Genomic DNA, 26,201 nt, shown 5'->3' with positions numbered 1-26,201 from the left:
GTGAGATTAGATTGTTTGAGATTTTTCTTGTTTCTTGAGGTAGGGTTGTGTTGCTACAAACTTCCCTCATAGAAATGCTTTTGCTGCATCCCATAGGTTTTGGATTATCGTGTTTTTGTTGTCATTTGTTTCTAGGTATTTTTTGATTTCCTCTTTGACTTCTTCAGTGATCTCTTTGTTATTTAGTAGCATATTGTTTAGCCTCCATGTGTTTGTGTTTTTTATGTTTTTTTCCCGTGTAATTTATTTCTAATCTCATAGTGTTGTGGTTGGAAAAGATGCTTAATATGATTTCAATTTTCTTAAATTTACTGAGGCTTGATTTGTGACCCAAGATGTGATCTGTCCTGGAGAATGTTCCATGTGCACTTGAGAAGAAAGTGTAATCTGCTGTTTTTGGATGGAATGTCCCATAAATATCAATTAAATCTATCTGGTCTGTTGTGTCATTTAAAGCTTATGTTTCCTTATTAACTTTATGTCTGGATGATCTGTCCATTGGTGTAAGTGAGGTGTTAAAGTCCCCCACTATTATTGTGTTACTGTCGATTTCCTCTTCTATAGCTGTTAGCATTTGCCTTATGTATTGAGGTGCTCCTCTGTTGGGTGCATAAATATTTATAATTGTTATATCTTCTTCTTGGATTGATCCCTTGATCATTATGTAGTGTCCTTCCTTGTCTCTTGTAACATTCTTTATTTTAAGTCTATTTTATCTGATTTGAGTATTGCTACTCCAGCTTTCTTTTGATTTCCATTTGCATGGAATATCTTTTTCCATCCCCTCACTTTCAGTCTGTATGTGTCCCTAGGTCTGAAGTGGGTCTCTTGTAGACAGCATATATATGGATCTTGTTTTTAAATCCATTCAGCAAGCCTGTGTCTTTTGCTTGGAGCATTTAACCCATTCACATTTAAGGTAATTTTCAGTATGTATGTTCCTATTACCAATTTCTTTAATTGTTTTGGGTTTGTTTTTGTAGGTCCTTTTCTTCTCTTGCGTTTACCACTTAGAGAAGTTCCTTTAGCATTTGTTGTAGAGCTGGCTTCGTGGTACTGAATTCTGTTAGCTTTTGCTTGTCTGTAAAGCTTTTGATTTCTCTGTCAAATCTGAATGAGATCCTTGCTGGGTAGAGTAATCTTGGTTGTAGGTTCTTCGCTTTTATCACTTTAAATGTATCGTGCCACTCCCTTCTGGCTTGTAGAGTTTCTGCTGAGAAATCAGCTGTTAACCTTATGGGAGTTCCCTTTTATGCTATTTGTCGTTTTTCCCTTAATGCTTTTAATAATTTTTCTTTGTCTTTAATTTTTGTCAATTTGATTACTGTGTGTCTCGGCATGTTTTTCTTTGCGTTTATCCTGCCTGGGACTCTCTGCGCTTCTTGGACTTGGGTAGCTATTTCCTTTCCCACATTAGGGAATTTTTCGACTATAATTTCTTCACATATTTTCTCGGTTCCTTTCTCTCTCTCTTCTCCTTCCGGGACCCCTATAATGTGAATATTGGTGCGTTTAATGTTGTCCCAGAGGTCTCTTAGTCTGTCTTCATTTCTTTTCATTCTTTTTTCTTTATTCTGTTCTGCAGCAGTGAATTCCACCATTCTGTCTTCCAGGCCACTGATCCGTTCTTCTGCCTCAGTTATTCTGCTATTGATTCCTTCTAGTGTATTTTTCATTTCAGTTATTGTATTGTTCATCTCTATTTGTTGGTTCTTTAATCCTTCTTAGGTCTTTGTTAAACATTTCTTGCATCTTCTGGATCTTTGCCTCCATTCTTTTTCTGAGGTCCTGGATCATCTTTACTCTCATTATTCTGAATTCTTTTTCTGGAAGGTTGCCTATCTCCACTTCATTTAGTTGTTTTTCTGGGGTTTTATCTTGTTCCTTCATCTGGTACATAGTCCTCTGCCTTTTCATTTTGTCTGTCTTTCTGTGAATGTGGTTTTTGTTCAACAGGCTGCAGGATTGTAGTTCTTCTTGCTTCTGCCCAGAGACCATTTTAAATTTACTTGTAGTCACATTAGAAAAGGAGAAAGAAATTGGAGGAATTAATTTTAGTAATCTACTTTATTTACCCAATATATCCAAAAATTAACAATTCAACATATAATCATTATAAGAACTCTATTGGCGTGGATATCTTACATTCTTTGTTTTCACGTTCAGTTTCTGAAATCTGTGCATCTCACACATATGGCGCATCTCAGTTTGGACCAGCCACATTCTTGTTGCCATATGGGGCCAGTGGCTGCCTCAGGGGATAGTACAGACCTGGGCAGGTTTATGAACAGTCAGTGTGAGAGCCTGGAAGGCCACCTCTGAACATGCTTGCCAGTTCTGCTGCACAGCAATGCTTTTGAGTAACTTCAGGTTCGTTAGGAAAGCTAATTAAGGCTAACACCTGAGGACACACTGTGTGCCATCGGGTGGGGGTGGACACATCCCAGTGTTCTCTGCCCTGTGAGGGCTTTGGAGGCCAGCAGTGGACAGTGGGAGGTAATTGCAGTAGAGAATGGACAGTGGCCATTCGGGGGCAACCATGGAAAGGAGGGGCATTTTAAGAGCAGTGGAGAGGACACGAATTTAGGTGTGAGAAGGAAGCTTGTGTCACCTGCCAGACCGCCACCACGTGCGTTCTTGGCCTAGCTCACCGGCCCCCCCCTCAGTGCAGCCCCTCGCCGTCCACGTCCTCCTCTGTCCGCTCCTGGCCCACCACCATGGCGCTACCCACGTAGAGGATGGAGGCCGCCATGCCAGGCCCAGCTCTGTCCTCACGCCCCTGTCTTTGTGGTCCCACAGGAGCTGGATGGCCTCTTGGAAATCAACCGCATGACCCACAGGCTGCTGAGCAGGTACCTGACTCTGGACAGCTTTGACGCCATGTTCCGGGAGGCCAACCACAATGTGTCAGCGCCCTACGGGAGAATCACCCTCCACGTCTTCTGGGAGCTCAACTACGACTTCCTGCCCAACTACTGCTACAATGGCTCTACCAACCGGTGAGCATGCTACCTCACAGATGGCTCTGGATGCCCCTTCCAATGGGCATCGAAACAGGATGGTCTCAGGGCCCATCTTTTCCCATGTCCAGGATACTCAGGCCCTCCTGGTCTCCTCCATTTGCAAGTGCAGCCCTGGGCCAGCCCTTGGGTGTATGGTCATGGCTTTCATGTGCAGACCAAGTGCGGGGCCAGGGTTCCTATCCAGGGCACTCCCTTGGGGCTCAGGGCCAAATCTGGTACATGTGGACAGCAGCTGCTGGGTCTGTACCACCTCCATACTTTTCATGTCTACTGACGTTGGAATGTGCTGGGTGACTCTACTTTTCATGCTTCCATTCTGGGATGTCGGGCCATGTGAGGGTCTGCCAGTTAGCCGCCCTCCACGCACCTACCATTTTACTATGTTGAACAACACAAAGTGGCCCGCTGGAAGGGTGGCATGGCTGCTGGCTTCAGGGTTATGTGGTGCAGTCTTGTGGTACAGCCAAGGTCCTGGGATGGCTCTGTGTCACCTCCACACTCTGGCAGCTGCCTGCCTGAGGCCTGTCCTCTCTGCGCTGAGCTTCACTCCTGCTGTGTCAGCACATGCCAGAGAGGAAATGTGTGTGTGTGCTTGTGAGTGTGAGAAATGGGGGTGAGTATGAGTGAGGGTGTGTGTGAGAGACCGTGTGTATGTGAGTGTTATGACCACTTTTTATTTTTATTTCTTATAAATTTATTTATTTATTTTTGGCCGTGTTGGATCTTTGTTCTGTGCACGGGCTTTCTCTAGTTGCGGTGGCTTCTCTTGTTGCAGAGCACAGGCTCTAGGCACGCAGGCTTCAGTAGTTGTGGTGCACAGCTTTAGTTGCTCCGCAGCATGTGGGATCTTCCTGGACCAGGGCTCAAACCTGTGTCCGCTGCATTGGCAGGCGGATTCTTAACCACTGTGCCACCAGGGAAGTCCTATGACCACCTTTTAAAAGTAAATGTCTTTTGCTTTTCCTTTGCTTCACTACTGCATCTGAACATCCTACCATGTGTTGGCTTGATCACTACTGTCTTTCAGGCCTCGATTTTTGTGTCTTGATCCAGGGGTGCTGAGCTTCGACCCCGAGGGCAGAAGGGAGACCCTCCTGTGGCCTGATCATACCTGCTATTGCCATAGTCTGTTTGGGACCCCAGGGTTGGTTTCCTTGTGGGAAATACAGGCCTGTTGCTGGTACATGGAGGTGTGCCATTAGGCCCATCAGCTCAGCCCCATGCAGCAGCAGAGGGCACATGGCCATGGCCACAAGAACCACAGGTGAAGGAGCCCTGGTTGCCCTTCTTGGGTCAGGGGGCCCTGGGCCTGGCTGGGCACAATCCACCGGAACAAACTTTAGAGACTACTCATCCCTGTAAACTCCCTTCTAAGTGCCCAGGTTCTTGAAACAGGTATTGTTCAAGTTGTTTTAGAGTTGGAATTAACTGAAAAAATATTTTTATTGCATAAGTAATGCATCATAATTGTAGAAAAGCTAGAAATCGTGTGTATGTGTGTGTATGTATGTGTGTGTGTGTGTGTGTGTGTGTATATATATATATATATATATATGGAATAGGTACATGGGGAAAATAATTAAATCCCTAGAGATTTCCCTTATAAAATGTCTATCTTCTAGAATTTTTGCCATACGGTCGAATATACATGTGTATTTTTTGTTTTGCAGAAATGGATGTTGTTAGGCATACTGTTAAGTACACATTCTTTTTTCACATCATATGTCATGATGGGGCATTCTGTGTGTACATACGTGCTTGTCGTGTTTCTGAAAACCTAAGTCATGGCCAACGTTTGCAAGATTTTCTGTGCTTTGGTCGGTCCGTTTAGAACTTTCGGAGTTAATTTGTTATGTCCCTTAAATCATTTTGCCTAGTGCTTAGAACTGGCGTCCCTAAAGGTGAAATGCAGCCGAACCCCATTATTGGCAAGTTGAGAAAATATGTTCCGGGGGCGGGGGGCATTGGGCAGGGCTGTGGAGGTGGTAGACTCAGGCAACACAAGGAGTCGTGATTTTCTTGTGTTACTTTAGGTTGCATTTTTGATTATCTAGCATTTTGTCGCCCTTTAAGGGATTCTCAGAGATCTTGCAAAAGGAACAGTTGAAGATGCTCCCTGGGCCCCCTTTGTGCCAGCTGCACTGCGTGTGTTCAGCATCTGCCTGTTCTGGTCATCTTGGTGACAGCCTGGTGGGTCGAGGGCTCAAAAACAACAGGAGCCCCGTGGAAGGACTGCAAGGGGGTGGGGTGGGAGGGAGCTGAAATCTACATGGTGATGAAAACTCAGCATGTGCTGTAAACCTTTCTGTTGAATCACTATGTTTTCTGAAAGATGCTCCAGGCATGATGAGTCATGTGTGTGCAGTTAGGGAAAGAGGTCTATTTCGAGGCCCTGCCTGCCAAGCTGGGCTCACGTGGGTGCCCTTCCCTGATCGGGGCCGATGCTAGGGAACAACCCGCCATCCTAGGCTACCTGTCCTACTGGCAGCAGGAGTCTTGTCAGAGACGAGGTTGCCAGGACTCAGGTCAGGAAGTTGGTGCCGTGTGGCCCAGCAACCTTAGCAGGAGTGGAACACCTCCAGGCCGTGTCACTTGCATGGCCTGACAGACACTATGGCATCAAGTGTATAAACTGACGAGAGGCACCTCTGCCCTGGGTCCCCTTAGCCTGTCCAGCACGAGGTCCACCCTGAAGGACAGCAAGCAGATGGCTGCCCTCGCCTGATAGCGCGTGCTCCCCACTGCCCACACGGCGCTGGTAGGCGGCTTTGCCTCCAACGGGCTGTGCAATTGATTGCACGGGAACCCAGTTTCCCATGCATTGGAGCTGTGACCTTGGGCACGTGTGCTGGCAGGGGCCAGCGTGAAGTGACCTCAGTCGCCTTGGGCCCAGAAACCTGAGGTGCAATTCAGAGGGAGCCCTGGCTGTACGAGATGCAGTCTTCACCAGAGCAGCAGCGCTGGAGGCCTCCACCTCTTGATAGCATTGGCAAAAGCCATTACTCCTGTATTTTTAACAGGTCTTTCAGTGGAACCCTTAGAGCTTCATTATCTGGAAAAGACATTTTAAAATAGCGTTTCGTATGTCCACGTTGCATGTGGAAACCTGAGAAGACAGACAAAATTATGCCACCCAGTATCTTAATTCCATGCCTGAGGGTTTTCTGAGAGCTGCTTGTGGGGAAACCAGAACTCTGTTTGTTGCTTGGCGTATCTACTTATTTTGCTGCTTATTTCCGATTAATGATTTATGCCTGGTGGCTCTGGGAAGTCGCATGGGGTGGCCTGTGACTTAAATTTAACCTGTACAGCTACTAATTGTGACAGCGCGATAGCCCTCGAAGTAAGCCAGCAGTTGGGATCAGAGTCGGGCCTCTTTGGCAGGAAGACCACTGAGGAGGGTATGTCCTCAGTGCAATGTACCACAAGGTTTTCCCATCACTGGCCATCCGTCCCTTGGTTAGGGTGGTGGCTGCCAAGTTTCTCCACTGGCGTGTTTCCATTTTTCTGTTTGAAATTTATAAGTAATATATAGGGAGATAATCTGAGACTTAAAAAACGGTTCCTTGGGGCTTCCCGGGTGGCGCAGTGGTTGAGAGCCCGCCTGCCGATGCAGGGGACATGGGTTCGTGCCCCGGTCCGGGAGGATCCCACATGCCACGGAGCAGCTGGGCCCGTGAGCCATGGCCGCTGAGCCTGCGTGTCTGGAGCCTGTGCTTCGCAATGGGAGAGGCCACAACAGTGAGAGGCCCGTGTACCGCAAAAAAAAAAAAAAAAAAAGCATAACGACAGAACCCAGCCACTCAGCAACGTGATGTTTCCATGTAAATGTGATCAGCTCCACAGGCCGCTGTCCTCTCCTCAGATGCAAACATTTGTTTCATGCACAAGTGGTGTTTTGACAGTTACATCCTTTTTTATTTATTAAAGTGCAATATGTGTTAATCAAGTTTTTTGAATTTAATAATTAGCAAATCCATGAATTTTATCATGCTTCTTTGTAAAAAGTTTTATATGTTTAAATGAACGCTTCTGATTTGAAAGTGTGAGTCGATTTTGACATTTCTGCTTTAAGATCCAAGCATTTGAGTTTTAGTTGCTCTTAATCTGTTATGAAGCCACAGTCTCGTGGCTCTGCAAGTCTGTTTACAGACTCACCTTCTGTCAGTTTGTACCCAGTGACCTGAGTGACCACATCACTGTCCGAATCTGCCTTCCCACTCCTGTCCCTGCCATCATTGCTGTGTCCAGAGGCCCAGCAAGGCCCAAGTGCCTGCATCACCTCTTTTCAAAAGACTGAATGAAATGGTCCTAGTGCCAAGTTTGGAGACTCTTTTTATGTGCTAGAAGGGCCTCCGGCGTCCTCACTCTGTTCCTGAACTTCGGATACATTTATCATACTTCAGAGTATTTATAGCTCATTCCTAGTATGGGTTTTGATTTCTCAGAATTTTCCTATGTGATGATTAATTGGGAGGAAGATTTTGATGAGTAATGGAAAAGTCTGAATTTTAAAGAACTACCATTAAATTTTTGGTTTTCTTTTTTTTCATCTTTCTTGTTTAGATTTGTTCGGACAGTATTACCATTTTCTCAAGAATTTCAAAGAGATAAACAGCCAAATGCACAACCCCAGTATCTGCATGGATCAAAGGTAGGTTCTTCTGTGTTTGTATTACGATTTTTAAGTTCATAGCGAAGCGTATTTTGAAGTTTAATTTGAATCAGTGTAGTTTCAATAATTTGAATGTATCATGCCACATATAAAATGTTATTGTTTCCTTCAGTTAGCACCCTTCTGAAAAGTAATGTAGTGCTGGGACAGCTTCTGGCCATGTGGTGGGTGTCAGCTGTGAGACTGTTGGAAGATTTAAAGGTGTAAAAATATCAAGCCAGAAAAGTTTGTGGAAGAGGCTTGTGGGTGGGGGCCACATCTGTGGTGGAGGGGCAGGGTGGCCTGTCCAGCTGTGACACCTTAAAGGAAGGAGCTGAGGTGGGAAGGGGCATGCGGAAAACAGCTGACATCCGGGAACCACAGGACACCCACCATCCCATGAGATGAGGCAGGTTTCCCGGCTGACATGGCTGGCTGGATGTGCAGCAGCAAGGGCATTGCTAAAGGTTAGTGTTGTCAGTATTTAAAGTACTCTTACAATTTAATAAGAAAAAGACAAGCGGGGGCTTCCCTGGTGGCGCAGTGGTTGAGAGTCCGCCTGCCGATGCAGGGGACACAGGTTCGTGCCCCACATGTTCGGGCCCCGCGGAGCGGCTGGGCCCGTGAGCCATGGCCGCTGAGCCTGCGTGTCCAGAACCTGTGCTCCTCAACGGGAGAGGCCACAACAGTGAGAGGCCCGCGTACCACAAAAAAAAAAGAAAAAAGACAAGCATTCTGTGCTAAAAAGGAGGCAGGTGCATCTGCATCTGCAAAGTAGGTGCCCATCTCGGAAAAAAAAGATTAGATTGTTCTTTTTAAAGCGACCAGCTGTGACTGAACTTAAACTTATGGATTTCAGCCTCTTTGAGAAATTGTTCATGTCATGTTTATTCTTAAAACCTAAACCAGTATTTTTTTGTTAGATCATTTGGACTCCTAACAGAAGTCTAACAAAAGTTTGCGTGAGAAACACTGATGCTGACTATTCATCTCATATGATACTTTTTTGAGGATCAAAGAAAGGCAGAATGCCAGAACATTGTGCTGTCAGAGTTGAGCCACCCTGTTCCTTGTGAGCATTCAGACGTGTCAGCTGCACTTCAGTGTGCTGCTGTGCGGTTAGGGTGTTCGTACCTATGAGAGTATGGAATACACAGGAATCCAATTCAAAAATCCAATCCATTCTTTTGTTAGGAGTGATGAGTGAGGGCTAGTGTCTTATGGTAATAAATCGACTTAGATGAGTGCCCATTTGTGGCGTTACCCTGTTGGTTCCTGGTATCACCATTCCGAGTGAACACTCTCTTGAGTATATCACTGATGTTCTCTTTCCTATAAGATAAGTAAGGTTGTCCCTACTTCACAGTTGAAGATGCACAGTGTTGAGGGCATTAGAGAACCCAGGGCACATGACTAGTGAGTCTGGAGCCCTCGTCCACTGGTTTCCGGGCGAGGCCCCAGTCTCTGCATCAGGCGTGGTCAGCAGTGTTTCTTGACTTGAGCTGTGAGGCTCCCCTCGTCTGAGTCTGCGTGTTTTATAGTGTAGAATTTGTAATTTTGCCCTCTTCAGAGGTAGTTCCTCCTCCCCTTCCTCTGAGTAGGTATGTTGCTCCGGTTGTGTTGTCCCTGGGATGTGACATCTTTGGGGTGAGTGAGGTCTCCAGGAAGCCAGACACTCATCGGGGGGCCGGGGACTTAGGTGTCATTGAGCCCCAGGCCCCGAGCAAGTGAGGGTGGCTTTGGGAGTGAATTTTCCCACTTGTAACATGAGGCCATTTAATTTTACTAATGATTTTCATGTTTTTCAAGCATTAGAACTTATTATCAAGCAAAAACCTCACCCAGAATCCCAGCATTTTTTTTTGGGGGGGGGGGCTATGTTGGGTCTTTGTTGCTGCGTGCAGGCTTTCTCTAGTTACAGTGAGCGGGGGCTACTCTTTGTTGTGGTGCGTGGGCTTCTCATTGTGGTGGCTTCTCTTGTTGCAGAGCATGGGCTCTAGGCACATGGGCTTCAGTAGTTGTGGCTTGCGGGCTCTAGAGTGCGGGCTCAGTAGTTGTGGTGCATGGGCTTAGTTGCTTCGCAGCATGTGGGATCTTCCCGGACCAGGGATCAAACCCGTGGGCAGGCAGATTCTTAACCACTGTGCCACCAGTGAAGTCCCAGAATCCCAGCATTTAAAGCACAGTTTAGGGACATTGCTTTGGGAAAGCAAGTGTTCTCTTGCTACAAGTAATAAGCCCTTCCTTCTCTGGATTAAAAAATAATCATAAAGCACAGTTGGTGCTTTGAGGAGGGATGGCAGGGGGCAGGTTGTGTCTGAGCCCACAATCAAGATATGGTCTTTCCAAGTCTGATAGGGTTGTAGGGAGGAATGTGAGACAGGCATTTGGCAGTGTTTCCACCTTGGTGAATCTTGCATTTGATCATTGGTTTGGACTCAGACTTTCTGTGTTGATGGTCCCAGGACCACCTGCACATTTGGTGATTCTCCAGAAGGATTCATTCATTCACAGCTGCAGTTTATTACAGCTAAAGGACACAAAGCAGGATCAGCAAGGGGGAAAGATGCATCTGGTGGTTATGGAAGCAGGTGCGGGCTTCCAGTGGTCCCTAATGGGGGTCGCATGGGACGTACAGGGTGATCCTGCCCAGGAAAGAGAAGCTCACAGGAACACCTGGGTCCAGGGCTAGGGGCATAGACACAGCCACAAGTTACTGCAACCTCAGAATCCCCAGAAGGAAAGGAGGGGCTTGCCATAAATCACTATTTGTACAAACAACCTAGACAAGCTCGTACAGCATGGTTAAGTGTCCCAAGTGTAGAAAACAACTGTATCAATCAGCAACATAGGCAACATTTCAAGGGCTGAGTTCCCAGGAATTGCAAGCAGGCCTCCTGAGGATATTCATTCAGAGCTGAGCAACTAGACTTCTGCCGGTTCTTCAGAATCCTTGCTGTCCTGATGTGGTTCTCTGTGTACATAGAGGAAATATTTAAGACAATTATAAAAGGGGAAGGGGGAAGGTTATAGGGACCTAAAAGCAGGTGAGAGTGGTACATTTCACTCAAAGTAGTAACATGTTGATAACAGTAGGTTGTGATAACTTACATAACGTCTAATGTAAGACTGGGAACATCACTGAAAGGCCTGTGCAAAGAGATACTTTCAAAAATACCACAGTTAAATCACAACAGAATTCTAAAAAATGTTTAAATGACCCACAGGAAGACAGGAAGAATGAAACAGAGACTAACTTAAAAATCATAATTACACTACATGTAAATGTATTAAATGTAAGTGGTCTAAAGACAGTTAAAAAGGCAGAGGGATTGACAGAGTGGATTAAAAAATATGACTGTATAAGAAACTCACTTCAAGTCGATGATGTATGTAGGTTAAATGTAAAAGGATGGAAAAAGATGTATCACACAAACAATCAGAAGAAAGCAGAGTGACTGAGTATAGGATAAAGCAGATTTCAGAGCAAAGAATATTACCAGGGACAAAGAGGGAGGGACATTACATAATGATTAAAAAAGTCAAGCCACCAAGAAAATACAGCAATCCTAAATGTTTATGCACCCAACAACAGAGTTTCAAAATACTTGAAGCAAAAACTGACATAAGTGAAAGGAGAAATGAGCAACTCCACAGTTGTAGTTGGGGAAGTCAACATTCCTTTCACTTGGTAATCGAAAGAATAAGTACACAGAAAATCAGCAACAAAAAAGAATGAACGCCATCAACCAATAGGATGTCATTGACATGTGTAGAACACTTCGTCCAACAACAGCGGAACATACATTCTTTTCAAGTACCCATGGATCATTCTCCAAGATAGATCATACCCTGGGCCATAAAACAACATCAACAAAATTCAAAGAACTGATATATTATAGAGTGTGTTATCTGACCACAGTGATCTCAAGCTAGAAATCAGTAACAAAGAGATAAGAAAATCAGAAATTAACACATTTCAAATGATCCTTAGGGCAAGGGGAAGTCTCAAGGGAAAGTTTTTAAAAAGACATTGACCTAAATGAAATGTAAATATATCAAAATTTACGGGGTGTAGCCAAAGAAGTGCTGAGAGGGAAACACGTAGCACTGAATGCTTACATTGGGAGTCTCCCTGATAGGTGTGCAGACGTCTGTGTCCTTAGACAAGCTTGGAGGTCCCGTCTGACAAGAAACCACCCTGACTACCTTTCTCGCCTGCCCCCCCTGCAGGGGCTGCTGTCCCCCAATCCCTGCATACCCCACTGCCTCATCAGAGTCTATCCTTGGTGTCTCCCTCAGGGGACTGGGAGCAGTAACATGGGGGCAGCAGTGAGGCCCTGAGATACATTCATTTCTCATTCCAGAACCTCAGAATGTCTTCTGTAGGACTGGCAGTTTAATAAATGTTGAAGAACCAAATGGTTTTGTATTCTTCCTTCTGTTTTAGCAAGCTTGGTTTTTATGTCTTCAAGTTGGAAACATAGATTATACCAATAAAGGGCAGTCCAACAGGGTCTCTGGATGCCTCCACCTGAGGGCACTGTGTGCTAATGCACTTTACGTATGGATTCTTCATCTTCACCTGTGCGTGGGGCTACGTTGAAAACCCTGGCAACTTCCCTCAAGCGCTGGCCTTCTCTGTCCCCAGGCTTTGAACCTGGCCTACTCAAGCATCTACGGCAGCTACCGGAACTTTGTGGGGCCTCCACACTTCCAGGTCATCTGCCGGCTGCTCGGCTACCAGGGCATCGCAGTGGTCATGGAAGAGCTGCTGAAGGTGGTCAAGAGCCTGGTATGTTTCCCTCGGTGGGCTTCCTTCCCCGGGCGGGGGGTGGTGGTGGTGGGAAGGATTCTGCACACAATTCCTGTGTGGGGAGGGGCTTTCCATTCCATCTCTCACATCAGTCTCCACGCGTGAGATTTCCCCTCCAGCCAAAGTCCCAGGTCGTTACTGTGCATTTGACCAACAGACTCCTTTTCAGAAGTGCCCGTCACACCCACAGCCTGCGTGGTGGTGTGGCTGGTGGCTGACACAGCCCATCTCTCACAGCTGCAAGGCACAATTCTACAGTACGTGAAGACGCTGATGGAGGTGATGCCCAAGGTCTGCCGGCTGCCGCGGCACGAGTACGGCTCCCCTGGTGAGCACAGCGGCTCCCTGGGGTGCACAGGGAGGGACAGTGTCAGCCATAGGCCCCAGTAAGGGAAATCAAGTCGGAAATTACTGATAAGGATCAGATCTGCCTTCCCCGGGTGGGAGGAGGTGGGGAGCCCAACCAGAGCCTGATTGTTTCCAGCAGAAAAAACCAGCCAGCCTTTCAACCAGGAGCACGTGTGCAGGAGGGTGTGTAGGAGTTGCCGTTTGGGGTGGGAATGCTGGGTGGGGAGTGAGGGCTGTGAACCCTGCGCACCTTGGCTCTCCTACAACACCAGGATCTTGAAGATCGCTGACCAGGGAGGGGCAGGGAGCTCCACTGCCAGGTCCAACTGCCCAGAGGCCTCAGAGGCAGCCCCATGCAGGGGTGCTGCTTCCCCTTACAGCGCAGCCCGTCTGTCTTTCTGCCTGGCAGCCTCCCTCTAATTGAGAGCCTGTCTCATTGGCTGGCTGACCGTAGGGCCCTCGGGCAGATGTGCCCTTTGGGGTGCCAGACAGACCTGCATGGCCTGACCAGAGCGGATTTGGGGCTCTCCATGTGAACAGCCTTCGTGACCTCAGAAAGCATCGTTCGTGATAAAATTGGACTACAGGAACCCTTATCTCGTAACAAAACTGCCTTTTGTCTCACATTCGTTACTACTTTCTTAAAAGCTGGGCAGCTATCTTACCAAGTGACTTGGGCCCACACGTAGGTCACCCATGAGAGACTGTTCTGATGGGTAGTCGGCTGGTGTGGCTGAGCCCCCAGAGGTCGCTGGCACCGCCCAGGGCTATTGGTGTTTAAGGAGACAGTGAGATGACCCATTTGGCCCCTGGGAAGGGACCTAACCGTTGGTCTGGCCTGGCTTCGGAGGATCTCAGAAAACAGATGAGTAACATTGGGATAATAAAACTGTTGCTCAGATCCTGACTAGAGCCGGATATTTTAAAGGTGGATATTTTAAATGTCAAAGACAAGCCATTTAGGCCAAATCCAAAGCTGGTCTGGGGCAGAGCTGTGGACTTCAGGGCTGCTCTCTGAACGTCCTCGCCCAGCTGGCCTGGCACCACCGTGTGGATAGTGCCATGCTGCTGGGAGCACCCCTGCTCTCTCGTGCCCGTTTTGGGGTGGACCGCAGAGAGGAAAGGATGGCCTCTCAGGCAGGCAAGGCTGTGGGGTCCGTGCCGAACGGCATTCGGGGCCTGACCTCTCGGAATGAGGGGTTTGAAGTCATTTAAGTTTCTGAGTTTGTTCTCCTCAGGGTTGTTGAGGCTGTTCTAGGTCTTCTGTGAGACTATAAATTCTGGAGTCAGCTTGGGGATTTTTGACTGTATCAGCATTGAATGGATAGATTGAGTTCTTTCCAGACTTTATGCCTTGTGCCTTTTCCGGCCTTATTACAACATCCAGGGCCTCCAGGACAGTGGTGAAATGTGTATCTTGCTCTGGAGCCCTGGGGGAAGGTGTGCAGATTCACCACTGAGTGTGACACTCGCTAGCTACAGGGTTTTTGTAGATGTCCTTTATCAGGCTAAGTACATTCCCTTCTGTGCCTGTGAAGGCATACTGAATTTTACCAAATACCTTTTCTACCTCTGCTGGAGATGACTGTGGTCTTTCTCATTTACTGCGACGTGATGCCTCCTCTGAAGATACAGGCAGACCTTGGAGATATTGCAGGTTTGGTTCCAGATAACCGCAGTCAAGTGAATATTGCCATAAAGCAAGCCACATGAATTTTTTTAATTTCCTGGTGCATATAAAGTTATGTTTACACTGTACTGTAGTCTATTAAGTGTGCAATGACACCATGCCTTATGAAACATACATATCTTAATTAAAAACACTTCATTGCTAAAAAATGCTAACCATCGTCTGAGCCTTTAGCAAGTTGTGATCTTTTTGCAATAGTAACATCAAAGATCACTGATCCCAGATCACTGTAACAACTACAATAATAATGAAAAAGTTCAAATATTTCAAGAATTACCAAAATGTGACACAGAGACATGAAGTGAGGAGACGCTGTTGGGAAAACGGCACCTATAGACTTGCTTGATGCAGGGCTGCCACAGATCTCCAATTTGTAAAAAACAGTATCTGCGAAGCACAGTAAAACAAGCCATGCCTGGACAGGGTTGACAGAGAAAGAGGCTTTGGAGCTGAGGCCCGGCACTCAGGTGGCGGACAAACCACCAGTGCAGGGAAGGTGCTGGGGTCAGGAGACGTGCGGCCATGTCCCTGTGGGCACGATGGCAGTGGGAGAATGCTCAGTGCTCCCGGCCGTGAACCCCAGGCTGCTCCCTGTGGGGCTCCCTCCCCTCCAGCCACCCCCAGCCCCACACTCATTCTATGCCACCACAGGCATCCTGGAGTTCTTCCACCACCAGTTAAAGGACATTGTTGAGTATGCAGAGCTGAAGACGGTGTGCTTCCAGAACCTACGGGAGGTAGGCAACGCCATCCTCTTCTGCCTGCTCATAGAGCAGAGCCTGGTGAGTGCCCCGCCCCGCGTCCCGCCAAGCCCCCCTCCCCACGGGTGATAGATCAGGCCGAGCTTTAGACGCTTGATTCGGTGGGGTTATTTAGTGGCGGAAGGGGAGCAAGTATCGTAAAGCACCGATCTTTTCTCATGACTGTTTAGACTTTAATGTGAATTTGTTCTCTACAACTGGAAAACAGAAATGCAATGCAGTTCATCATTTAAGAATGTTTTATTATATAGTATTTGCTGCATCTAAATTAACATATGTGATATACACATAAGGTAAAAGCACTGCTGCCCAGGGGAACTGTGTATGATGGGAAGTTCCACAGCTGAGGCTGTGGAGCCCTCAAAGCGTGGCTCCGTGTGAAGAACTGATTTTTAAATTTTGCTGAATTTTGTTTTACATTGAAATAGTTGCATGTGCCCCATGCCTACTGCAGTGGACAGCATAATAACGCAAACACCAGGAGCCCACCACCACTAGGAAAGCACACATGGGACACCCACTTTCTCCACTGATTGCCTCCTGGTGGTGTCATTTAGCCTCTCCCTCTGTCCCCTGCAGACCATGTCACCTGACAGTTCTGCACTGAGAGCCTTCGTGAGTGTAGCACGGACTCTTGGTGGCCTCACTCTGCCTTTCCCTCAGGACTAGAGAGCCGGCTGTCTTCCCTGGTGCTGGCCTCTTCCCGTCCTGTTAAATGCTCCGTTTGTATCTTTTATCCATTTTACTACAATTTGCGTATCTTCTGTATGTTACACTTAAATGCAAATACCTCCCCCTGTTTTTGGCTTGTCTTTCCACTCTAACAGTGGTGATGTTTGGTAAACTGATACTCTTAATTTGAATGTAGTCTCTGTTTTTTTTTTTTCCTAATGGTTAGCACTTTTTGTATCTCTTCAAAAAAGTCCTTTCCTACCTAGGGGTCATAAAAATATTCTTTCATATTTTCTTCTAAAGGTTTTAGGTGTTGCTTCTCTTTATTTTATAATCCCTCTGGAGTTGGTTTTTGTGTGTAGTGAGATGTGGGTGAGGTTCTTTTTTCCTCTGTGGGGTAACCAGTTGTCCCTCCTCCAGTGGCCGAAGGAAGACTCCTTTCTTTGCTGGTCAGCAGTGTCACTCTGTCATCCTTCAGCTTTTTGTGGATGTGCTGGTCTGTTTCTTGGCTTTCTTCCTCATTCCACCGGTCTGTGTGTCTGTCCGTGGCTTCTAAAACGTCCTACTCATGGCAGCTGTAACTTAAGTCTTGACACCTGACAGGACGTGCTCCTAACCTTTTTCTTCAAGCACATGCTCCCTCTTTGTGGATCTTTGCTCTGCTCTGAAAGTATTAGAATCGGCTTGCCAAATGCATTGAAAAAGCATATTGGCATTTGGATGGGAATTGTTTTGCATTTCTGGCTCCGTCTGGGGAGCTCCTCTGTTACTTCTTAAAGCAGTCTCTTGTCTCCGGGGCCCTGGCAGCTTGGCAGAGGCAAGGTCGTGTTTTGCAGTGACCGGGGCTGGGGTGCCCGTACACTGTGCAGGGCGTGGCAGTCAGACTGCCAGGCCTGTAGGGGCTGAGCCACTGGACTGGCCCTCTTACACCCAGGTACACAAAAAAGAAAATATGTTGGCTCTCATGTCAGGGAGCCCAAGGTTGGGTACAGCCTCCGGTCAGGACCCGCATCTTCTGGCTTCCCCTCTGCTACTCTGCTCCCTGGAGACCCTTTCCATATGGTGCCAGAGATGGGCAACTCCCAGCCCCTCACTGTCCCACTAGCTGTGACTCAGCCCAGCCCACCTCCCCTGCAGCAGGAATGGTGGTGCAGGGCCGGCAGGCAGCTCCCTGAAGAGCTGGTGTCCAGGGCAGCCTCACTCTAGGAACAGCTGAGAGAGAACTGAATCTTTTATCTTTCACATGTATTTCCATGTGAATTTTTAACAAACAGATAAGTTAGGGAAAATTCCTTTAAATAGTAATCACTCATCATGAATTTTAAAGATTTAATATAGGAAAATTCCCTTCATGAGTGACTTTTCCTGAAACACACACATAAAGGGAACACTTGGACATTTGTTGGCTTCTGGAAGGAGTGTGGTCCTGTGTTAGAAACTTAGGGAAAGAGAAATCTGGAACTGATGTGATCCTTCCCTGCCCGGACCCTTCAGTAATTCCTATTGTCTATACCTGGACACCAGTGCAGCCCTTCTGAGGCGTCCAGCACTCTCAAAGCACCACACCCCCGCCCTTCCCAGGCGTCCAGCACTCTGGATGGCCCCCTGCAGTTCTGGGGGACCAACCTCAGCAGTGGCTGGACCTTCCAGGTCTCAGGAGCCAGGTGAGTGCTGGGCCTCGGCACCCAGGTGACACAGATCCCCAGTGTCTCTTCCCTTCTGAGACCAGGGCCTGGGTCTCAAGTTTACACCCTGTACTGGGCTCCCTTGAGTGACAAGCACAGTGCTGGGCATCTAGGAAAGACATTAAGTCAGTTGATCTTAAAGCAAACTTTGGCTTATGAGTGGACGGATGTTTCTGAAACAATAAATAAAAAGGTCATCTACAACTCAGTTGAGTGCCATTTTCTTTTCACTGCAGACTCCATGGCCCGTGAGTGGCCCCTGGACACGGTGGCTCTACCTGCAGGAATCTCTGTCCCCACCCCCTCCTGCCCTCTGCGCACTGTCACCCTTTGCTTCCTCCTTCCCCCCTCACCTGTCAGTGCCCCTTATGGCAGTGGCAAGAAGCCGCACTCCTTGTGTTGGGCAAATCTGCTCCCAGGCCCTGCCCCAGACTGGAATTTTGTGGTCTCGCGTTTGTCCTTTTGGAAATAAGGGGTGGTGTTTTCCAGTACCAGGGTGGGGCTCTGTAAGGTGAGAGATGCATTTTCTCACTCCATCTCATCAAACCCAGATTCCAGACACTGATCTCTCCTTGGTGGTTGTTTTGGTGTCTCCAAGGAAAGTGGTAATGAACTGTGTTTGGCATTTGTGTGGACTCCCATTAATATAAATGGAGATGTTAAGCATAGATGTGTTCTTGAAATTGTCACATTAGAAAAGTGGGGTAACCGTCACCCAGCTGCAGGGGGCACTGAGCCTGTGGTGAGGCCCCCAGGGTATTGGTGGCCCCAGCTGGCACCAAGATTTGGTTCAGTAACCAACAATGTTGATCTTACTCTGAACCTCTGCATTGGATAGATAGGTCTACCTTTCTGAAGAAGGGGTTTTTGTTTTGTTCTTTAAATTCTGCTCTTTAAGCCCAACCTGAAATTTTTGGTGATATAATTCTTCTTAGCTTATATGTGTATGTGTGTGTTTACTGAACTTTTTGTTTCAGAATAGTTTTAGATTGCTTGTTTTTTGGGGTTTTTAAAAATAAATTTACTTATTTTTGGCTGCGTTGGGTCTCCATTGCTGCGCGCAGGCTTTCTCTAGTTGCAGGGAGTGGGGGCTACTCTTCGTTGCGGTGCACGGGCTCTAGAGCACAGGCTCAGTAGTTGTGGCTTGTGGGCTCTAGAGCACAGGCTCAGTAGTTGTGGCGCACAGACTTGATTGCTCCGCAGCATGGGGGATCTTCCTGGACCAGGGCTCGAACCTGTGTCCCCTGCATTGGCAGGCGGATTCTCAACCACTGTGCCACCAAGGAAGCCCTGCTTGTTTGTTTTTAATACTGGATTTTATAGCCATTCTCCCTCTTTCTCTGGCTTGGTTTGGGTACAGAAATTTGAGTTCATTGTCAGTGACACCTGGAAGCTGTACTGATAGCCAAGTGGTCCCTCTAAAAGTGGTGTTGCCAGCAGGCAGCTGCTTTTACCACCTATAGAGCCCTCCATCTGTGTGGCTCTGCCCCAGCCGTTCCACCCAGCAGCTCTCTTCCCTCATCAAAGTTTCCCATCCCCCATCCAATGGCCCGGCCACTTTCTTGCAGTTAGTCACCTTACAGGTGCCCTCCAACCCTCTCTTGGTGCAGATGGGCTGATCGCCCGTCTCCACTTGGCTTTTTTCACTTGACAGTAAATATATTTTGGAGATCACTCCACATCAGTAAGTGGTGACGTTCCTCAGCCTCTCTTAGCTGCATGGCACTCCACGGACATTGCCCCCATGCTGTGTTTGCATGCTGTGCCGTCGCCGTCTGACGCCTTCCTTCTTTAAGCGTGTCCTCTTTCGGCCACCACGCCTTCTCCTAGTGCAGGGGGCCTGGGGACCAGGTCCTGTGTGCTCTGGCCTAGAGGGGCTCCCGTCACGTGTGTGCTGCGTGAAGAACTCGTGTTGTTGCTGGACTTGGGCACAGGAGACGGGGTGGAGGTCAGCCTCCTTCTGGGGGGTTCTGGAGGAGCAGGGGTGGCTGATTGGCTGCTGCACCGGGCTTACGTTAGGTGACAATGGGACCCTCACTTGATGGGTACAGAAAGCCTTCTCTTCCTCCTCTTGGTCTTAGCCTTGCTTTCATCTTTGGGGAGATCCTCAGAAGGGAAACTCTCATCAGTTAGTATGTTTTGACTCTCTGATAATCATTTCTTTAACAATTTGTTTTATTAAGGTTTCAGGATGGGTGTAGCATAGGAGGCATGAGAGCCCGTTCTCGTCTTCTGCCTTTTTGCCCTGCGGTGAACGCACCGCGGTCTAAGGCGCTTTCCCTCGTTTAAGGGCCCTCGGACTCGGGAAGGGCGCCCTGTTCTTGCCCATCTTTGGGTTCACGCTGGGCTTTTAGGAGTTCTGCAACCCCTGTGACATTGGAAGTAAACTTTCTCCCTGCATTGCATTGTTCTGGAGGTCTTGTGTAGCATGGCGGTTTTTTTTGTTTGTTTTTTTTTTTTGCGGTACTCTCATTGTCGTGGCCTCTCCCGTTGTGGAGCACAGGCTCTGGACGCGCAGGCTCAGCGGCCATGGCTCACGGGCCTAGCTGCTCCGCGGCATGTGGGATCTTCCCAGACCGGGGCACGAACCCGTGTCCCCTGCGTCGGCAGGCGGACTCTCAACCACTGCGCCACCAGGGAAGCGCAGCGTGGGGTTTTATTGCCTCTTTAAAGGAGTTGGTGATCCAACAACAGGTTCAGAGCGACTGCTCAGAACCTTGTTTTCGGCTCTGTGGGGAATCGCTGACGCTGCCCCTTCCTTCTGCCTTCTGCGCTGTTTACACAGGAAGCACCTCCTTCCTATCTCTGCACGGAGGGCTGCAAAACTGTAAATACGAAGGCCACGTTCAGTGCTGGGTTTACTCATGTCTCTGTTTAAATTAGTCAAAAGTAAGTAAAAATGAAAATTCAGTTCCTTAGCCACATTCCAAGTACTTAATTGCCACATGTGGCTGGTAACTACCTTAACAGCACAGCTAGGGGACATTTCCATCATCCCAGACTCCTGTTGGGCAGTGCTGTTTGCAGTGTTTAATTTACACTAAATGCCAAAGATGTGCCTTGTTTTCAGCACCTGATTTCTTTGTCCATTTTTGCTGTGAGATAAGCTTCATAACACAGCCTTCTTTTTCTTTGTTCTAGTCTTTAGAAGAAGTATGTGACCTCCTGCACGCAGCCCCTTTCCAGAACATCTTACCAAGAGTCCACGTGAAAGGTGAGCCAGCCCTCTGACCAGGGCAGGGATGCATGTCTGTGTGGCCAGAGAGTTCTCTTTAGTTACAGGCCAGCTTTGTTTGAGTTTCGTGCCTGTTCAGTCATAACCTGGGGTAATTGGTAACATAATGTTGTTAAATGAGTATCAAATAACGGAAGTATTTAGGGCTGAAATGCTGTGTCCTGGATGTGCTTCAGAATAGCACGGAAGGAGAGGTGTTGGGTATCTATGAAAGAAGAGTGCCATCTCATGATTGTTGCAGCGGATGGGCACAGAGGATTCACTGTACTGTGCTGTTTTTGATTATATTTGGATTTTTCAGTAAGTTTTTAGAAGTGAATATTGAACAGAAAATCAATTCTCTGAGTTAAAATAGCAAATGAGGCAGTTCCATGAAAGAATTTTCAAAGAGAACCTACATGTATAACGTTAAACATTTTTCATTTGGTTGGTTTTTGTTTGTTTGTTTTGACAAAATTAAACTTGTGCAGTTGTTATTCATACAAAGGAATAGAGTATAAAATATTTTTTTCCACTGCAGAGGGAGAGAGACTTGATGCCAAAATGAAAAGACTAGAATCAAAGTACGCCCCACTGCATCTTGTCCCTCTAATCGAAAGACTGGGAACCCCTCAGGTAATGCATGTTGGGGCTGCTGTCACTGCCGTGAGCTGGGCCCACACATTAGGCCACTACCGGGGTTGGGGCTTGAGAGCACGGGCTCTGGGTGAGACCCAGCCCTGAAGCGTCATGAGGGGGGACGAGCCCGCTCAGCTGCTCAGGCCCCAGTGTCTCAAGTGGGGCTCGTAACAGGACCTTGTCACAGGGTGGCCGGGAAGTTTGAATGAGCTAACACGTGAAAGGGACTTAGAACATCACCTGGCACGTGAGACAGACACAGAAAACGTCGCTGTTTTTGTTGTCCGTCCCTTCACGAAGAAGGCCTTCTCGTAGGTTTTTAATAACAGAAAGCAAGGAGGAGTTCCGTGAACTTAGACCAGCTACATCAGAGTCTCTCAACCTCAGCACTGTCGCCATTTTGGACGAGATAATTCTGTGTTGTGGGGACTGTCCTATGAATTGTAGGACGTTTAGCAGGATCCCTGGCCTCTACCCACTAGATGCCACTAGACCCACCCCAAGCTGTGTCAACCAAAAATGTCTCCACACATTGCCAGATGTCCTCTGGAGACAAATCACTCCCCGTTAAGAACAGCTGTACTCGACAGTTCTCAACTCTGGAATACGTTTAGTGTGGTAGGACATACGGGTAATAGCTGACGTATTTATTTTGTTGGTACTTATTTCTAAAAACCCTCTTCTGCAAGCTGGGACAGTTTCCAGTGGGTCAAAAACAAAACTGGAGTACTTCAGTTTCAGCACTCTAGCCTCCTGCCATGCCCGTGACATTTTGTCCTTCCTACAGCAAATTGCAATAGCAAGAGAGGGGGACTTGCTGACGAAGGAGCGCCTCTGCTGTGGCCTGTCTATGTTTGAAGTCATCCTGACTCGGATCCGGACCTTTCTGGACGACCCCATCTGGCGTGGGCCCCTGCCCAGCAATGGGGTCATGCACGTGGATGACTGTGTCGAGTTTCACAGACTGTGGAGCGCCATGCAGTTTGTCTACTGCATTCCTGTGGGAACACACGAGTTTACAGTCGAGTAAGCGCGTGTGCTCGGGGCGAGGTGGGGGAGAGAACCTGGTGCCGGGCTAACACGGGGGACCACCTTCGTCTGGAGACGGACCCCCAAATTGCTGAGCTGCTATAAAGCTGCTCAAGTGGGGGCTCTTGCCTGAGGCCCAGCAAGTGCCTCAGGGCGGGGCTTCTGCAGTTCTCTGAACTCATGGAAACTTGTGCAGGTCAGGTGTACGTTTTGCTAGATAGGAGGGCCGCAACTTCATGAACTCATTCTTCATGGAGGAGCCACAGTTTGCCAGAGGAAGCCCAAAGAGGTGTTTACCGGGGGCACACCTCTGCTCAGCATTCCAGGCGGGGCGCGCAGGTGGTTTGGTCGCTGGAACCTGATCACTCATCCTACCTACTGCTTCTTGTCCCCAGGCAGTGTTTTGGCGACGGGCTCCACTGGGCTGGCTGTATGATCATTGTGCTTCTTGGGCAGCAGCGGCGCTTTGCTGTACTGGATTTTTGCTACCATCTACTCAAAGTCCAAAAACATGATGGCAAGGATGAAATTATCAAAAACGTGGTATGTGGAAGTTTCACAAAAAAAGATACTTTCTAGTTATTGTAAGTCGTTTTTCTGGAAATGTTTCTCATGCCAGGACAACTGAAGCATTCTTTTCACTCCCCAAATGAATCTAAATAGAATTAGTAAGTAAAAGAGTCTGGTACTGAAATACTACTAATGGTTCCATTTTCCTTCTGTTTTTAAGGTATGTAGACCTACTTCAAATTATAGAGGCTTGTAAGATCTGCAGTTTCAGATTATTGGCATACCCTTCAAGTCTTCTGGCTCCCTTCGTTGTAGTTAAAGTGTGTTTGGGGCTTTTTTAAAGATCTTTTTGTGTTTTATGGATTCTTTGTAATTGAATTCCAGAAAATACTCTGCCATTATCTTTTCAAATATTTTAGTTTTTCTTCCATTTTGGGACTTCAGTTAGATAAGTGTCAGACGGACTTATCTGGTCTCCACTTAATATCTCACAGTTTTCAAGGTCAGAAGTCGGGTACAGCACAATTCAGCTGGGTCCTCCATTTCCAGTTTCACAAGGCCACTATCAGTGTGTCTGTAGGGCTGTGATCCCTTCTGGAGCCTCTGATCATGGATCTGCTTCCAGACTCATTCAGGTGGTTGGCTCAATTCAGTTCCTTACAGTTGGAGAACTGAGGTGTCCATTTCCTTTTCCTTGGCTCTCTGGGCTGTACCCAGAGTACTGTCTTCGTTTAACTAACTCACTTCAGCTCAGTCTGACCTGCTGTGCTTTTACTTTTGAAAGTCATCAGTTTATATTTAAAATGTTGATTTGCTTCTTCTTCAAATCTTGGTAGTCATTGATAATTTTATCTTCGTCATGGAATTTTTTTCCAATTTTTATTTCTTTACACATTTCATGTATCTTATATTCTTTTTTAGTTCTAGTATCTGAGGCCTCGAGGGGTATCTAAAACTCTGAAATGTTCCACTGTGTTGGACTTTTTTTTCTTTTTGTCTGCATCAGGTCTTAGTTGCAGCACGTGGGATCTCACTGCGGCACACAGGCTCTTCGTTGCGGCACGCAGGTCTCTCTAGTTGTGGCACGCGGGTTTTCTCTCTAGTTGTGGCGCGCAGGGTCCAGAGCACACGGGCTCTGTAATTTGAGGCATGCAGACTCTCTAGTTGAGGTGCGCGGGCTCTGTAGTAGTTGTGGCGTGCAGGCTTAGCTGTCCCGCTGCATGTGGGATCTTAGTTCCCTGACCAGGGATCAAACCAGCGTCCCCTGCATTGGAAGGCAGATTCTTTACCACTGGACCACCAGGGAAGTCCCCGTGTGTTGGATTTTATTTATTTGGCAGCTCTTGTTTGATAGGGTTTTTCCCTAGGATTTTCATTTACTGTTCATCTCCCAGAATTATTACCAACTTGGGACCACTTTAGCCTAATGAGAGGTCCAGGCTTCGTGGAGAGTCTCCAGGTGTAGTCCACCTTGCTTACTGCCCAGCCTGTCTCCTCATCCCACTGCTGCTGGTGGCATCTATCCCTGAGGAAGTCCTGGCTTTTGCTTTACTTCCTGCATAGACAGAACCAGCAGTGCTTGTGGGTTTTTTTTATCCGGTTCTATTATAGCATGAAGGTCTGTCAAAGCATCCTGTCCACAATAACTGGAAATATTTAAAACTTGTGTTATTACTAGTTTACTGGTCTTTCCCCATTGTCCACATTATCTTCATCTTTACATTCCTGGCTTTTAGGAGGTGTCCTGTAGGTTCTTAATACCTGTTTGTTAAATAAATAGGTCTTTAAGTTTCACAAATGAATCTACAGTTAGTAGCATGAAACCAACAGAGAAATGTTGCAAAATATATTCATCGGTCCAATAGTTACATTAATGAGATGGTACGTGTCAGCAGTTTGCTATAATTTTTCTGAGAAAATATGAAAATCCTGACATTTTGACACATGAAGAATAAATGTGTAACTGTTATTAGTAAAACATCCTAATTTTAACTGTTGTATGTAGCCTTTGAAGAAGATGGTGGAGAGAATTCGCAAGTTCCAGATTCTAAATGATGAGATTATCACTATCTTGGACAAGTACTTGAAGTCGGGCGATGGAGAGAGCACGCCTGTGGAACACGTTCGCTGCTTTCAGCCACCTATCCACCAGTCTCTGGCCAGCAGCTGAGGGCATGTGTATCACCTGTTTTTGAAGAGTCCCAGTACTGACTGCATTTAAGAACTATAAGGGCATGTTTTTCTTTCCATAAGCTAGTTAGATTTTTAGGAACTATTTTTCAGTATCTCTGTGCCTGTTAAAGGGGGTGTTTTCAATCTAAAAGCTTAATTTTATAAAGTTGACTTATTTTTCTACACTAAAATTGTATATACTTTTGGTAATTGGAAAGTCGGAGGATTTGGCTGCTGAGGGTTGCCATCACGTCCTTACAAAATTATTTTCCATTTTTCTATGGAATGTTCCAGCAGCTAGCTATGTTATGAAGTGCTGCTGAGTTCATCCATTTATCCTTTAACAAAGGATCCGTAACATTTAGGGAAAGACTTGTGAACTTAAGCAAGACCCTTAATTACCAGCTAATTGTGATAAAACCCATTACCAATTAGAATTAATGATTATTTAGCTTTTGTTTAGGGATTTTTCCAGTTTTTTTATGAAAACCTTTTCTAAGTCATTTGTTTCTTTCCCCTTTTTGTGTCAGTGTTTCAGAAAATAGTGAACTTGATTTCTCTGCTTCTGCTAAATCCAGTTGTGACAAAATCTAATTTGTGAGGTATGATTTAAAGGTTACAGAAATAAAACTAATGAAACCTGTTGTTTGTGTTCATTTACTGTGACCCTCCCTATGAGCCCTGGCTTGGGCAAGGTACTCTCTCTCCTCACTCGAGTGCACAAACCAGGCCAGGAGTCTAGGTTACCTGCAGCCTTGGGAGAAGGGACAAGATCATGATAGTAAAGCTTCCATATGGCTTTAAAAACGTTAATACCAAAAAGTCCAGGTGCATCATCCATGGCACCAAATATAGTCTGTGAACTATTCTGTTGTACTGTTTAACCTTGAGTTACATAAAACATAACTGTAATGTGAAATAATAACCCTGGGGCCAGCATTCTGCTGCAGATTAAGAGGTAGCAGCTGTGCTCACCCTGTAATGAAAG

General features: G+C 46.9%; 1 protein-coding gene across 5 annotated transcripts in view; it reads left to right on the top strand.

Annotated features, from left to right (window-relative positions):
• CYFIP1 (cytoplasmic FMR1 interacting protein 1) overlaps window positions 1-25,857 on the top strand; it is a 93,935-nt gene extending 68,078 nt beyond the window's left edge. For all 5 annotated transcript variants that reach the window (XM_060302602.1, XM_060302603.1, XM_060302600.1 and 2 more), the window contains 10 exons: window positions 2,800-2,999; window positions 7,590-7,677; window positions 12,329-12,472; window positions 12,731-12,821; window positions 15,183-15,313; window positions 20,791-20,863; window positions 21,405-21,499; window positions 22,290-22,528; window positions 22,927-23,074; window positions 25,047-25,857. In XM_060302602.1, coding sequence (XP_060158585.1) covers window positions 2,800-2,999; window positions 7,590-7,677; window positions 12,329-12,472; window positions 12,731-12,821; window positions 15,183-15,313; window positions 20,791-20,863; window positions 21,405-21,499; window positions 22,290-22,528; window positions 22,927-23,074; window positions 25,047-25,211 — 1,374 coding nt within the window. In that variant the 3' untranslated portion in view covers window positions 25,212-25,857. The remainder of the gene's footprint in view (window positions 1-2,799; window positions 3,000-7,589; window positions 7,678-12,328; window positions 12,473-12,730; window positions 12,822-15,182; window positions 15,314-20,790; window positions 20,864-21,404; window positions 21,500-22,289; window positions 22,529-22,926; window positions 23,075-25,046) is intronic.
• The last annotated feature ends 344 nt before the right edge of the window (window positions 25,858-26,201 follow it).

Source organism: Globicephala melas, chromosome 7 (assembly GCF_963455315.2).
Source record: "Globicephala melas chromosome 7, mGloMel1.2, whole genome shotgun sequence".
NCBI lineage: Eukaryota > Metazoa > Chordata > Mammalia > Artiodactyla > Delphinidae > Globicephala > Globicephala melas.
Note: the sequence above shows the minus strand (reverse complement) of the source record. Positions and strands in the feature narration are given on the sequence as shown.